Here is a 13,489-nt window from a genome sequence, read left to right as displayed (position 1 = left end):
GTCCTCTCCGATTGGGCGCAGCCGCCCCGCCCCGCCCCGCCCCGGCTGCGGGACTGCGAGGGGAACTACATCTCCCGGCGTGCCGCGCGGCGGCGGCCCGGGAGCGGCGGGCGCTGGAGCGGGGTGGTGGCGGCGGCGGTGCCGCGGCTTCGCAAGAGGATCCCGGGCGCGCGCGGCGGTGCCACGGACAGGTCGCGGTGAGCGCGGCGCCCCCGGCCGACGGCTCCCGCCACCCGCAGGAGCGGCCGCGCCGGGAGGACACGCTGCCGCCGCCGACCTGCGGCACGTCCCTCTCTTTCCTGCGGCGGAGCGAGGGCTGCCCCCTCCTCCTTCAGTCGCGGCGGCGGCGGCGGCAGCAGCAGCAGCAGCATGAGCGGCGGCGGCCGAAACGCGGCAGCGAGGGCACGGCTGGCAGCGCGGCTGCTGGCGGTGCTCGGCTGCGTCCTGATAGCGGAGGCCCAGGTAGGAACCGGCGGCTGGTGGGACGGGGTGGCGGGGCACGGCACGGCAGGGAGCGGGGAGGGAGCGTGGCCGGGTACGAATGCCGCCAGCTGTGGGGAGGGCTGCAGAGCCCTCCCAGAGGGGCAGCTGGGCAGAGGCGGGAGGTGAGGTCACTTCGGGGGGTCGTAGGGGAGAGGGCAGCTCTGGGCCGTGTCATGTGTAGGCTCCCCGCGGAGAAGTCGGGGAATCTCTTACTGGAGTCTGTAGCCCACGTCCTTCCCCTTCCAAACCCTGCGGCTGGCGCTTGCCGGGATCCAGCCCGGGGCCGGTGCCGCCGGTTTGCGGGGAAAAATTGGTTGACCTGGGAACCACAGGTAGCATCAGTCAGTGGGATATGTTGAGGAGCTCTGGGCTGGATCATGCCCGTGGCTTCAGGCAGAAAGTTCGGTGCCCTATGAGAAACCATGTGTTCCAGTGATGGTGGTAATGCCCGGGCTTGGCTTGTGCTTAGGTCGTGTCTGTTTGCCCACGTTACAGGCAAGGATGAGAACACGCCTTCCTTCTGTAAGCTGCCTTCACAGCTTTAGAAGGACATGTGTCTGTAGTTAGGATCTCGCCGTTCTTCCACCATGTGACTGTGACTGAAATGATAGCTGGTGTCAAGTAGGAGAGGCTTTCAGCTGGGCCAAAGACGTGTGAGTGAGTTTATTGAGCAATACACCGTCCACATGGAGCAAAGCTTGTCCTCTGGATTATTATTTCTCTTATATTTTCTAAGTTTCCGTGTTGCATAATATGATATACTCTAAGTGGCCAGCCAAGTTGGTGATGACAGTAAATAGCATAGATAACTTTTATTGCAGCTTTTTTTTTTGTTGTAAGTTGAGGTTGTCTCTGTTTGACATTATTTTATTAACTATTTTAGCATAACTAAATGCTAATTGAAATGGAATTCTTAAAGAAGCACTTAATAAAGTGGCATGGGGTTTTTTGTGATTCTTGGCAGAGAGATTGGTTGTTGGTGTTTCATAAAATTGTTAGCATATTAAGTTCAGAGTTTGGTTTGTGCAGGGAAAGATAAGCTAACCAATAGTTCTTGGAGTTGTGTTACCTAAGGCTGTTCTCTCATTGTGCAGCCATGGCAAAGTAAAATGTCTGAGGAACAAAACAAGGTGTCCCAGGTGGTCTTCTAATTGTTGAAGCAATTAAAGTGCAACAGCCTGATAACACTAATAAGGTTGTTTATATGAATAGATTGCTTATTATTATATGCTTTTATTCAGCTTTTTTCCCTTAATATTAAAGTGATGACTGTGTTTTTCTTTCTAGATTTCATAAGGAGAAATTGATGCAGGTTGGACATTGACCTTTTCTTCTGAAAGGTTGATTTATCTTGGAGAAGATAAGTTAAAAGTTTCACTTCTCCAGTATAGCTCTTACACCTGTTCAAGAACTAAATTAGGTTTGACAACACCTAGAAGCACTTTGATAAGCATATTGGAAAGGTAGAAAAAATAACAGCTACATTATGTCAGATGACTTCTTGAACATAAATGATAGTAGGCTAATGCTTTTAGAGTTTATTTATAGCTCAAAGTAATTAACAGATTAAACAAAACCATTATACTTGTCCATTGTAATAAAAGTGTGATAACTTACAGTACAGTTTGACTTTATATTTGTGGACTAAGTTAACTAGTGTAGTTCAACTAAAAAAAAGGCAAAGTACTGATGGTGTGAATAACAAAGTAGGTCTTGCAATACGTAGTTTTAACTATGTAGTACACTATTCTTATTTTGATGTCTCCAGTTTGAAAAAACAAATTCATTGGAAGATCCAGATGTTGACAAAAATGAAATTATTTTCTGCATGTTCTTGGAGTATTGCTCTTGTAAGTGAGAGCACTGAAGCCAGCACTTAGACTAATTAAAAAAACCTCTCACTGGGGTACTTGAAGCCAGTTGCATCACTGTGCTGTGAACTGACTCCACTGCTGTGCAGTATTACTATTTCATATATGCTGTTAAAGTATTTTGTGGTTTGGTACAGATACAGCTTAGTTTAATTTTAGAGCGTGCTTTCCAAGGAAACATTGATTTTGCTATATTATGTGTACAGGGAGCTAACTGTTCCAGTTCTGAAAAAGTTGTGAGAAAAAAAAAAGGAAAAGTTAGTTTACTTGCTCTGGTACTCTGAATTAATTTTTCTCTTCATAATTTCCTAGATCAGTTCTAGCTTTTTGAGGATTCATTTCTGAAACTTCATTAATCTAGGTAAACTGTACTGCATTTTCAAAGTTGCTCTTAGAATTGAGGTCTTAGTTAAATAAAAAGCCTGCAGCTTTTTATTTTTCTATGAGGATTAGACACTGAGTGTAACTGTTGTGTTTACCTGGGATGTTTTTCCCCTGAAAAGGCATTTTGCATAGATGGTAAAATTATTTTTGTAAGCAGTGGATAGCCTTATGAGCTGGTCATCAAAATAGTTTCCTACTCTTTATCTTCAGTCCAAAAAAACTTTCTTATATCGTCCTTTTTATACAGTTCAGTAATATCTGAGCAAAATGTTCAGTTTGCTTTGTGGTAAGTTGTGCACCTTTACAGATTTCTGCCTGTGTGTGATCAATAAGAAAATGTGAAATTTCATTTAAAATTATTAAAGTGCATGGGGGTTTTATTTTTGTAAGCATCATTAATAAGAAGTTTTTTCTTCTGACTTTGAAGCTGGCAGTCATGTGGGCTGTGAAAAACTTGTAATTACACATGGCTCTTTGACAGTTGTTTGCCCAGGTTTGAAGTCAGATAACATTAACAAGGCAGGCGTAACAGCAGGAAAAAAATTTGGTTAAAGTATCTTTCCTTAAATTAGTTTTACTTCATTGCCATATCTGCTCTACAGAATTGTGACAGCCTATTTAGTGCCTCAGGAAAAGTAATATCTACATAAAGTGAATTTTCCACTTAAGTGCTTTATTGCCATATCCTCACCTCTTTATTCTCACATAGAGTTGGGGGAAATCCATTTTCCAGGCCTCCTTTATGCTTTATAAAGGAGCATAAGCCTACAATTTTAGTGGCTCTTTTACATCAAGTTTGGTTATATAAGGGTATCTGTTCTGTAAAGTATGGGAGTGATTTATCATGCATAAAACAGATAAGATGATTTCATAATCTCATCTATGTGAAATCTGTGGAAGAAAAAAGCCACAAAATATTTTTTGTCTCCTTTTCCACATAGCATTTCAATAGTTAGAAGTTCTTCTAATCCCATGCAAGATATAAGATGTGTGGGCATTTCTATTTTAAATAATTTCTAGGCCATAATGGATGTCAATGAAGAACAGAAGCAAGTAAGCACCAGTGTTTTGTTCCGTTCCCTTTTAAGCATGTCTGAAGCCTTCAGACATTTTTGCAGTAGTTTAAGAAGCTATGCCTAAGAGAGTTAGTTTAGATTTATTGAAATTTATTATATAACTGTTCATAGAATCACACTTTCAGTATTTCCACCTTTCAATAAGACATTGCCAGCGTCTCAGCAAGAGTGTTTCCGTAGCCTAGTCTGCGACATTAGTTGGAGCTGCCCTCTCTGCTACGTGCACAGTCATGTCTTCCCTTTCTGTGTTGGCAGTAGAACTTCTGCACTTGTAGGGTGTGCTGGTTTTCATAGAGGTGGTCTTAACCTAGTGCAGGAGCAGTACAGCTTGCTGTCTTGGCACAAGGAGAGGGATGAGGCCTGGAAAAGTCATACTCAGTTTCATGATAGATTCACAGCATTGAAATATAGGTACCTGTGCCTGGTTTTCCTTGTATTTATTTGTTGAATTTATTTGTGAAATTGCAAACTTCTTGGGCACAGAAGAACCTACACTCCCATGCCTCTAAGGAAACTAGATGGAGTGTCTTCACACTTTGAGAAGAAATATGAAAATAAGATGACAGTGCGTGATTGTAGGGTTTTTTTTAGCAATTTGACTTGTGAGCATCTGGTAGGAGAACAGTAGATTGCAACTTTACAATTACCATGTATTTGTAATTTTGAAAATCTTGTTGCTTGTTCTTCAGAAAGTTATATGCTGAAAGTGTCAACGAGTTTCAGGGGTGAAATTGTTAGTCTTGCTAACATTGATTTAGCCATGCATTTGGAGGTGGGCTTAACCTCAAAGTGCTACAGTTTTGCTTTATGAGGTATGTTACAGAGTATTTTGTGATGAGAAATACTTGCTATGGAACTGCATTTCACTAGTATCTCTTTCAATTACCATATTTTTCTCTTTAAAAGATTTTTCTGTAGTAATATTTCTATATTAAAAATAAATATTTATGTATTTTTTCAATAGCTCACAGGAGTCCTAGATGATTGTTTATGTGACATAGAAAGCATCGATGACTTCAATACTTTCAAGATCTTTCCCAAAATACAAAAACTGCAAGAACGTGATTACTTCAGATATTACAAGGTACACATAGAATGGTATTTTCCTGAATAATTTAAATAAAATGCAGAAAATATAGGAAGGATTGCACATCAAGTCAATTTGCCAGTGTTAAGCTGCCATTAGAAGCCCGCAGCTCTTTAATTTGGTTGAAGCAGGTTTTCAGTCCCTGACAGTTATGTTGGTAATAAGTCTTGTTTGCTATGTTCATCCTGGAGTCAGTGACAGTAAATCATGACTGCTTTCATTCAATTGATAAGTTGTAATTCTAAAGATAGTGCCTTTGGAAAAGACACTGGAAAAGGATCATATTTTAGCAATTTTATGACAGCATGAAGTGCTTATCTTCTAAGAAATGTGTGTAATTTGAAATATTGCCATGATTTACTTTTCTAATAAGTTACTGTCTTATTTCTGATTTAAGTGTTTGTTATTCTTTTTAAAAATAGATAAAACTGTTCCTTTTTCAAGTGGTATGTAATTTCACTTTTTATTACTTGAAGCATTTTTTTCTCTCTATTACTGAGTGCAAATGAAGATTTGAAGCCTGATACTTCTGTTTTCAGATATGCTTAACTTGAAAGTGAAGTTGCATTTTCACTGAGCTAATCAGGTAGCTGCCTGCCACTGGAAAAAGGAGCTCACACTCCTCTAGAGCAGCATCCTGCCCCTTTGCTACTTTTACCTCTCATTTAGATCAATGCATCTCTTTAATCTGGTACATATTTAGTTTGGATATTTCCATTTGTCATTTGGTAGGGGGTTTTGTTGATAAGGTTTTGTTGACTTTGTTGGGGGTTTTTTTGTTGGGTTTGGGTTTTTTCTCCTCAGGATGTAAAAAGTCATCTAGCAAATCTGGAATTGGACAAATATTAAACTTATGCAAGATGAGGTTATGAGTGTGGTAAAGGAGCAGAAAGCACTAGACTCTTCCCTTTCTACCCTGAGCAAGCAGTGTAATGTACCTTCAACTGTACCTTGAATCTCCTGCTACATGATATAGTTCTAAATTCACTTTTCAGAAGAAACAGGATATGTGCAACTTCAGTACTAATACATCACATAGTGGTGGTAATGAGATTTTCCAGAGGCAACAGAAAAATACAAAACAAAGTACCTGAAGATGAGGAGTGACAGGTATATGAAACTTCATACAACAGAAATTTCATCTTGCAAATTTAGAGCTAATGTTTATTTCAACAGCAGTTCTGCAGATCATACTCTAAAAGTGTTTTGCAATCCTGCCTCATCTATGGGCTGGTCCAAGGGCCTGTGTGCAGTCCACCCAACACCACACTTCACTTAGTAGTTCCAATGGTGCTAGGGAAGGATTTGTATTGAACAAGCAAACTGAGTAAGTCAGTCAGAACATTCTTAACCCTTTCCTGTTTCAATAAGCAACAGCTTTTTTGATATCCCTGCGCAGAATGATGGAAGTGCTTTTATGCACATAAAGGGATGTAGAAATTGTGAAGGTAGGTGTTGTGGTTTAGAAATGGTACTTTCCACCAAACCATGTACCACTTACTCTTGTTCCTTGTTTTCCTCTCCCTCTCCATGCTATGTTATGATGGCGATGAGAATTGGAGGCATAAAAGGTAAAAATCATGGGTTGAGATAAGAACAGTTTTCTGGAAACAGCAATGAGATAAGAAAATTAACAGTAACAGCAACAGTACTAATGACAGGGGACATAAGAAGTGATTCACACGGATGGGAAAACAATAATAGACAATATCAGGTTATTCCCTCTGCCACGTTTTATTTTCTCAACTGGAAAGAACCCCTTCTGCCTGGAAGAAAGCCCTTTTCCTCTGCCCCAGGCAATGATGTGAGGTAGTATAGAAGAACTCAAACCTTAATACTGAATGGATGAGATAGTTTTTATTTAAAGGCCAGTAAAAACTTCATGAAGTCTTTTAGAAATTGTGCTAATTGGTTTCTAAATAGTAGAACACTTACCAATGAAAGAAATAAACATTTGTGTCTTTAGTTTTATACATCAAAACACACAAGCTGTGGAAACCTCATGATCAAGAATGTCTTAATTTGTGAAAGGACTAAATAATACTCTGAGTGATAGTAATGATATCCAATACCTCATACCATGAAGAAGATTGAATGTTCTATGTAGACAGTACATTATTGGTTTGATAAAAGTACAAGTGCTGTACAATCTCAGTTTGTGTGTTCTGGTTTTTGGTGCTCTTCAGTCATTTTTGGACTAGTACATCTTGATTCGCATGTGTTCTTTCTGAATTTATCTGCAGTTTAGGCAGAAGTGTTCTTTTATTTACAGCTTCCCTCTGTGTAAAAACAGTAGCTGCCTAGTTACTTCTATCTTCCTCAGTGTGTAAGCATTTTTTATTGTGAGAGTTTACTTTGAAGAAGGTTGTAATTTAACTATGTTAGCTGATCTTTTTTGATAGAAATTGGTGGGTGGCCAAAGTTTTATATGATTGGCCTTACTGTGAAGGTGATGTAGAATGGAAAACTATTGTGTGCTTTATTTGAAAAGACATGAGTGAACAAGTACAAAAAAAAATTTTGCATTGTTTTTTTCTAGGAATGGTGTTTGTGCATTGAATAGAGGAAATGGGGGGAGGCAACCTAAAATCTCTGCTTTTATTGTATCTGTGCTTGCAAGGTTTGAGCTGTAATGAGAAGATATTTGTCATCACTTCTAAGAAGTTGTACCATCTGCTAAATGTCTTGTCGGGGGGTTTTTGACTGAGGAATATCTTTAACATTTTAAAATAATCATCTGTTTTTAGCTTGATTTTGAAATCCAAAATCATCCAAGCACTTACTTGAATTAGTAAATTTCAATTTAATAGTGAGAGATTTAATTTCTGCTTTAATATATTATGTGTTTGTGTTCGTTCACTGGAGACCATTACCATTAACAGTTTTACTGTACAAAGCTTCATCTTATGTAGTTAGAGAGATTAATTAAAAGAACTTAAAGGATTTCCTGATACTGAGAGCTTTCTTTTCTACAGTTGCCTTATGTAAGTGTGGATTGTAAACTTCTGGTTTTGTATGTTTAGGTCAACCTGAAGAGACCATGCCCATTTTGGGCTGATGATGGCCATTGTTCTATCAAAGATTGTCATGTAGAGCCTTGTCCTGAGGTATGGATCGAATAATATATGATAGAAAAATGGTTTTAGGCTAAAAATTTGCCAATTTGCAGTGGCTAGTACTATAGTACAAGCTAGTGATACTAGCACTACTAGCAATACTTACTAGTGAGAACTTAAATTTAAGTAAAAGCAACACATTTATTTTCCATTCCAAAAGTAGAAATACAACCAAAATATTTTAAGGTCTTGGTCATTTTATGAAGAAAGCAGATAGCTTCAAGAATAAGTCTCTTCTAAGCTCTAGCTTTGTTTTGTGTATAACATGTTGAGAAGGTAAAGGAGCAAGTTCATTTTTTGAAAAACGAGTTTGCTTTGACATCTGTAAGAATGATACCTAATTTGTAGATTTTAATCAAGAACAAACATTTCTATGAGCAGTGTAAAAGCTGTGATTTATTTTTTGTTTTTAGAGTAAAATACCTGTTGGAATTAAGGCGGGGAGCTCTAATAAAGTAAGTACTCCTTCATTTTCGAAGTTCTTTCTGATTTATTTTTAAATCTTAAATTTGTAACAGCTATGTGACTTTTTAGTACAAACCTTCAGTGTTCACATACTGATGAAATAGTTAACTGATCAATTCCTGTATGTGGCTTTACCTTTTTACCTTTATGTATAGTAGTGTTTCTGACATAGCTGGTACTATTGTGCTATTTTGAGTCTGTCGTTGCTAGAGATCTGGTGCAGACTGAATCAGTGAATGACAAGGGACAGCAGTGCATGGCCACAGAATGCCTGATGCAGAATTGTTGCTTTCTTTGTGACTACAGGCCACCTTTTAAAAATCTATAGGCTAAGATGCACAGAGGCAGTAGCAGCACAATCTTTTTTAGCCATCATAAATAATCGCAACATCCAATATTAAGAGAACCCAAATGATTGCATGGAGTTCTGCTATGCCTTATTTTCAAGAGGTCATTAGTCCAGAGATTATTTGGTCATTAGTCTAAAGACAATTTAGGCCAAAGTGACCAGTGCAAACTTAAGCAGTCAGTCTGTGCTGTTGGCTTTTGGTTGCATCTCTCCAAGCCATTCTTTCTAGATCACCAAGTGATCTTAGCAAAGCCAAAAAGTCAAGAGGTTATATATGCCTCGGAAAGAGGTCAGAGCAGAAGGACTACCCACACATCCCAAACACCGTGCCCAAGAATGAGGATTTTAGCAGTTCATGGGATAATGGCGCCCAAAGGAGAGATCTTCCCATTGTGTGCCTTGACTGAGTTGTAGACCTCTTGATGAATTATCATATCTCTGTCCTCCCCAGTGCTTTCTACCTCACTGGGCAGACTGAGTGTAATTCACCATATCATAAAGGACTGTTGGCATAAGGTTTAGATCTCATGCCAAGAAACGTTATCAGAGACAGTTGAGATGAATACTTCATTGTGAATTGATGACTTGTCTGGAACAGATCAGGCAAATCTGTCCAAGCTTTAGCTCAAGAGGAAGTCTTGTTTCTTTTATACGTACATTGTTAACTCACTCTGAAGTAAAGACTGCCTCTTCATTTAAAGGTTCCTGGTAATCGGAAGAAAAATCTTCCTTACTGACATGACCTAAATGTCAGTTGATTGCCATTCCAACACAAGTAGCAGTAGTTGTTCTGAAAAATTGACACTATCTCTGGACAGCAGATCTTGTGTTTTAGCTGAATAATGTGTTGCTAGTTCTCTTTTTCATTGACACTTTTATCTTCCAAGCTTGATTGTAGAGAAGATGACTCCTTGAATGCCATAATGCCTCCTAAAGAGAGGGACTATAAGACTTGAAAAACTGTTTCAGAAAAGGTTCTTTCTGAATTTGAGCTTCCTGATTGAGTAATCTTGAGAGCCATAAATAAGTTGTTAAATAGTAACCAAAGAGTATGCTGTTCTTTGGATACTTCACATGGGCATATCAAATTTGATTTAGGAAGTGAAAAAACAGATGCCTTTTGCTTTCAGCACAATAAAGAGAGTTGCATAGATTCTTTGAGAAGCTGTCATTTGCTGTGTTTTCACTACAGTGGTTTCCTTTGAGTTGCCTTGCAGGTTCTTGAAACCAGCTACGGTACTGAAAGTTAGGCAATTCTGTACCCTTAATGCGTAGTAGAAGACACTAACATGTGCTGCTTTTCTGTTAGAGAGGCAAATAATTTTGGTTGAAAATTGTCATCAGAATGGACATTAATCTTACCTATGCCATTTTCTTACTGTTCAGTTAAATGATCTTTCGTAGAGCCAATTAAAAATTGAAAATCTCATTTAATATTCCTTTTAAGGAAATATCAAATTCATTTCAGTATGAATGTTTTGTTTCAAGGACTATGCAAGTACTATTAGCCTGTGCTAATTTCCCATTTGGAAATGCCAAATGGCTACAGATAAGCCACCTTATGGCTTATCTGTAAAGTACTGGATTAAAAAAAAAGGATGTTTTTTTCCCTGAGAACACATGCATGTCCAGTTTCTCTGTTTCATCTTGAAAGTGTTGGTCTTGGAAAGCTGAAAATAACCAAAGGCATCTTTTTAATAATGACAGGTATAATCGCTTGAATAGATACACTCACAGTAAAATCCTGTGGAGAGCTTTTCTGTGGCTTCTGTCCAGTTTTCCATTGCCTTTCTCTCCTAATGTAGAGGAACTTGTAAACTTCTAGTTTTATTTAGGTTTTTGTGGGGGATTTTTTTGTTTGCTGAACAATGAAGAAAACAGCTCTTTTGAATGCTCATCTAGCTGCAGAGACCAAGGATACACTTGTACACCTTCCCCATAGGAGTGCAGTTAGCAGTAGAGGATGTCTTTTTAATTCTTGACACCACCATAAGCCTTTTGAAATAGACATTAAAGCTACATTAATCTTTAAAGCAAGGGACAGGAGACAGTAACTCCAGGTTACAACATTCAACTTTGTAATTTACTTCCTGCCCTTCTCTTTTCTGTTGTGATTGGTGGTTTTTTTTGGTTTTTTTTTTTTTTTTTTTTTGGTTGGGTTTGTTTTTTTTTTTTCTTCAGTAACTGACCTTAGGAGATCCTGGTTGGCAAGAACAGATACCTTGTCAGGGGTCACAGAGCACTGATCCAACAACTATTGCTATTAAACACAGGAAAATAGGAAAGGCTGGAAACATATTTTGAGACCTGAAGATTCATTTTGTTAGAAACTTTAAATTTAGGATTCTAATGTTGGCAGTAACCTTTTTTCTCTTCAGGGTAGGGATTGGTTTGCAACTCTAGACATACAGAATGTTTGCTTCAGCATCTTCGTATGTTATTTCATCAGCAGTATCTGTTTCAGTCTAGGTTAAGGCCATTCCTTCTTCCTATTTTTCTTTTTAACTTCCATACAATGCTAAAGAATGAAGTCTCATGCCTGTCAAATCCAAGAAAATTGAATGAGAAATTCTTTTTAGAGTAAATATTTATGGGCAAGGCCTCTAACAAGATTTAAATTACTTTTTTTTTCTAATCTCCTTCACTTCTAAGGTCTTCTGCTGTTTTTCCTCATGTTGGTTCAGGCAAATGCATTTTTAAAAAGGAAATAATTTTGCTTACTCGTCTGAACAGTTTCAATTAAATTTCTTTTTTTTAGTGATACATACTGTCATGGTACTTCACCTCTGGCATCTTGACCACAAAGCTGTTCACAGAAATGAATTACTCTTTCTTTTAAAATTTATCATTTATTTGTTTTTTAACTGACCTAAGGTTTAGTCTGGAAAAAACACACATTGCCCCCTCCCCCCCCAGATCTAAAAACCCCAAAAAGGAAGAAATTGAGTTTATCTTGTAAGACAGCATTGTTACTATCTTTCGTGTTTCTAAACTTAGAAGAACTTTCTGCGCTTTAAGCTGACAGACTTAAATTCCCTGCTTACATAACCATATTATTATAGAACAGTGGAATATAATCTTTAATTCTTCAAATGTTTTCCTTAGACGTGTTCCATAAGTAAGTATTTTAGTGGATTACTTTAAAAAAAATATTTCAGAATCAAAGTTCAGCTTATATATTTCCATTCTGTCTTTAAAATAAGCAAAATTTGAGTTCAGCTGAAAAATCTTGTCTTTCAGAGCCATGTGCATCTGAAGCAGGCCAATGAATTGTATTAAAGGAAACGTGAGGGGGAAATGGCCAAAAGTAATAAATATACCTACTAAAATGATATGAAACTTGGCATATGATTATGCTTGAAAAAAAAAAGACAGTAAATAAGTATCTGAAACACTCCATGTAGGGTGTTTCATAACAAAAGAACTCAATTTAAACAAAAATCAAAACAAAATTTTGACATCTTTAGCTGAATTCCCTGTAGCAGTTAAATTCAGAATGAAATCAGCTGATGAACATAACTTTGGAAAAAAATCAAAGTAAGAAATGTTCTGGAACCACATAGTGTTTCTAGAATAAGAGAATTGTCCCTAATACTAGGGAGCTCACTGCTAAACTTAGAAAGACCTTTCACAACACCTGTTCTTGAGGATTTCAGTAATTCATTTGCATGTTAAATATTACTTTTTTTACAGTATTCAAAAGCAGCAAATAATTCCAAAGAATTGGAAGACTGTGAGCAAGCTAACAAGCTGGGAGCAGTTAACAGTACCTTAAGGTATGCTGTGATCTACATCAACAGTACAAAAATAGTAAGAAAGGAACACTTTATTTTCTCTGTCTGATATGCTGGTTTTTGTTCTTCATTCTTTACATAACCCATTAGAAAGTAAATGGGAAATGATGCAAGAACATCTAAAGAAAAAGGTATTAAATTATAAGTAAACTTTTTTTTGTTGTTTAAAGTACGCTTTGATACTTCTTAAAAGAGGTATCATACACCATCAAGAGTAAGAAGAAACTTGCAAATGGAACTACCTTTTCTCTATTCTTTGTTCTCAACAACTGTGCTGGATTAAGGGGTTTAGTCCTGCTTTGTCCCACTGTTGCACTGATGTGCCTGTTTGTGATCATTCAGTGAACCAGATCAGGGAGTTGAGTTACTTTTGTAACTTACTGTTGGCAAAGTTATTTTTAGCTTGGGTCAATTCTCTGATCTTGCTTATTGCATGGCACTGTCAAGATTGGGTGGGAGGAATTCTTCAGGATGGTGTTGCCCCTAGGTACAAAAGTCTGTGGAACAGCATCTGGAAAACATAGCACTCTACTGGATTCCCCACTTTTGAAAAATAGAAAAATCAATTTTTCACTGTTAATGGAGGGATATGGTGTCTTTGCCCACAAATTTCAGCAGTTCTATCTGGTAAAGATTTTGAAACTCTTTCTTGTGCCATGAAAAAATGACCATTTCTGCCTAGTGTGTGGTGTTTTAGGGAAGTAAGAAACTATTCTGTTCCATTTCTGTAAGACAAAAGAACGTGAGACTGTAAATGGAGAGCTAGAGAAAATGTCTTTCTGAGAGTAGGATAGAGGATAGATAGTGAAAGTTGGAAGAGGGCGGATACTGGATCCCGCAAGTGGAGGTCAAGTTTGTGCTTTG

At 38.1% G+C, this 13,489-nt stretch overlaps 1 protein-coding gene across 1 annotated transcript in view; it reads left to right on the top strand.

The window, feature by feature from the left end:
• The first annotated feature begins 168 nt into the window (after positions 1-168).
• ERO1B (endoplasmic reticulum oxidoreductase 1 beta) overlaps positions 169-13,489 on the top strand; it is a 28,876-nt gene continuing 15,555 nt past the window's right edge. Inside the window, exons 1-5 of the mRNA XM_053938595.1 lie at positions 169-462; positions 4,779-4,898; positions 7,925-8,008; positions 8,431-8,472; positions 12,525-12,607. Of these exons, the coding sequence (XP_053794570.1) occupies positions 370-462; positions 4,779-4,898; positions 7,925-8,008; positions 8,431-8,472; positions 12,525-12,607 (422 nt within the window). The 5' untranslated portion in view covers positions 169-369. The remainder of the gene's footprint in view (positions 463-4,778; positions 4,899-7,924; positions 8,009-8,430; positions 8,473-12,524; positions 12,608-13,489) is intronic.

The sequence above is a fragment of the Vidua chalybeata genome, chromosome 3, assembly GCF_026979565.1.
Source record: "Vidua chalybeata isolate OUT-0048 chromosome 3, bVidCha1 merged haplotype, whole genome shotgun sequence".
NCBI lineage: Eukaryota > Metazoa > Chordata > Aves > Passeriformes > Viduidae > Vidua > Vidua chalybeata.
The sequence above is the reverse complement of the archived record's forward strand: the minus strand, read 5'-3'. Positions and strand labels throughout refer to the sequence as shown.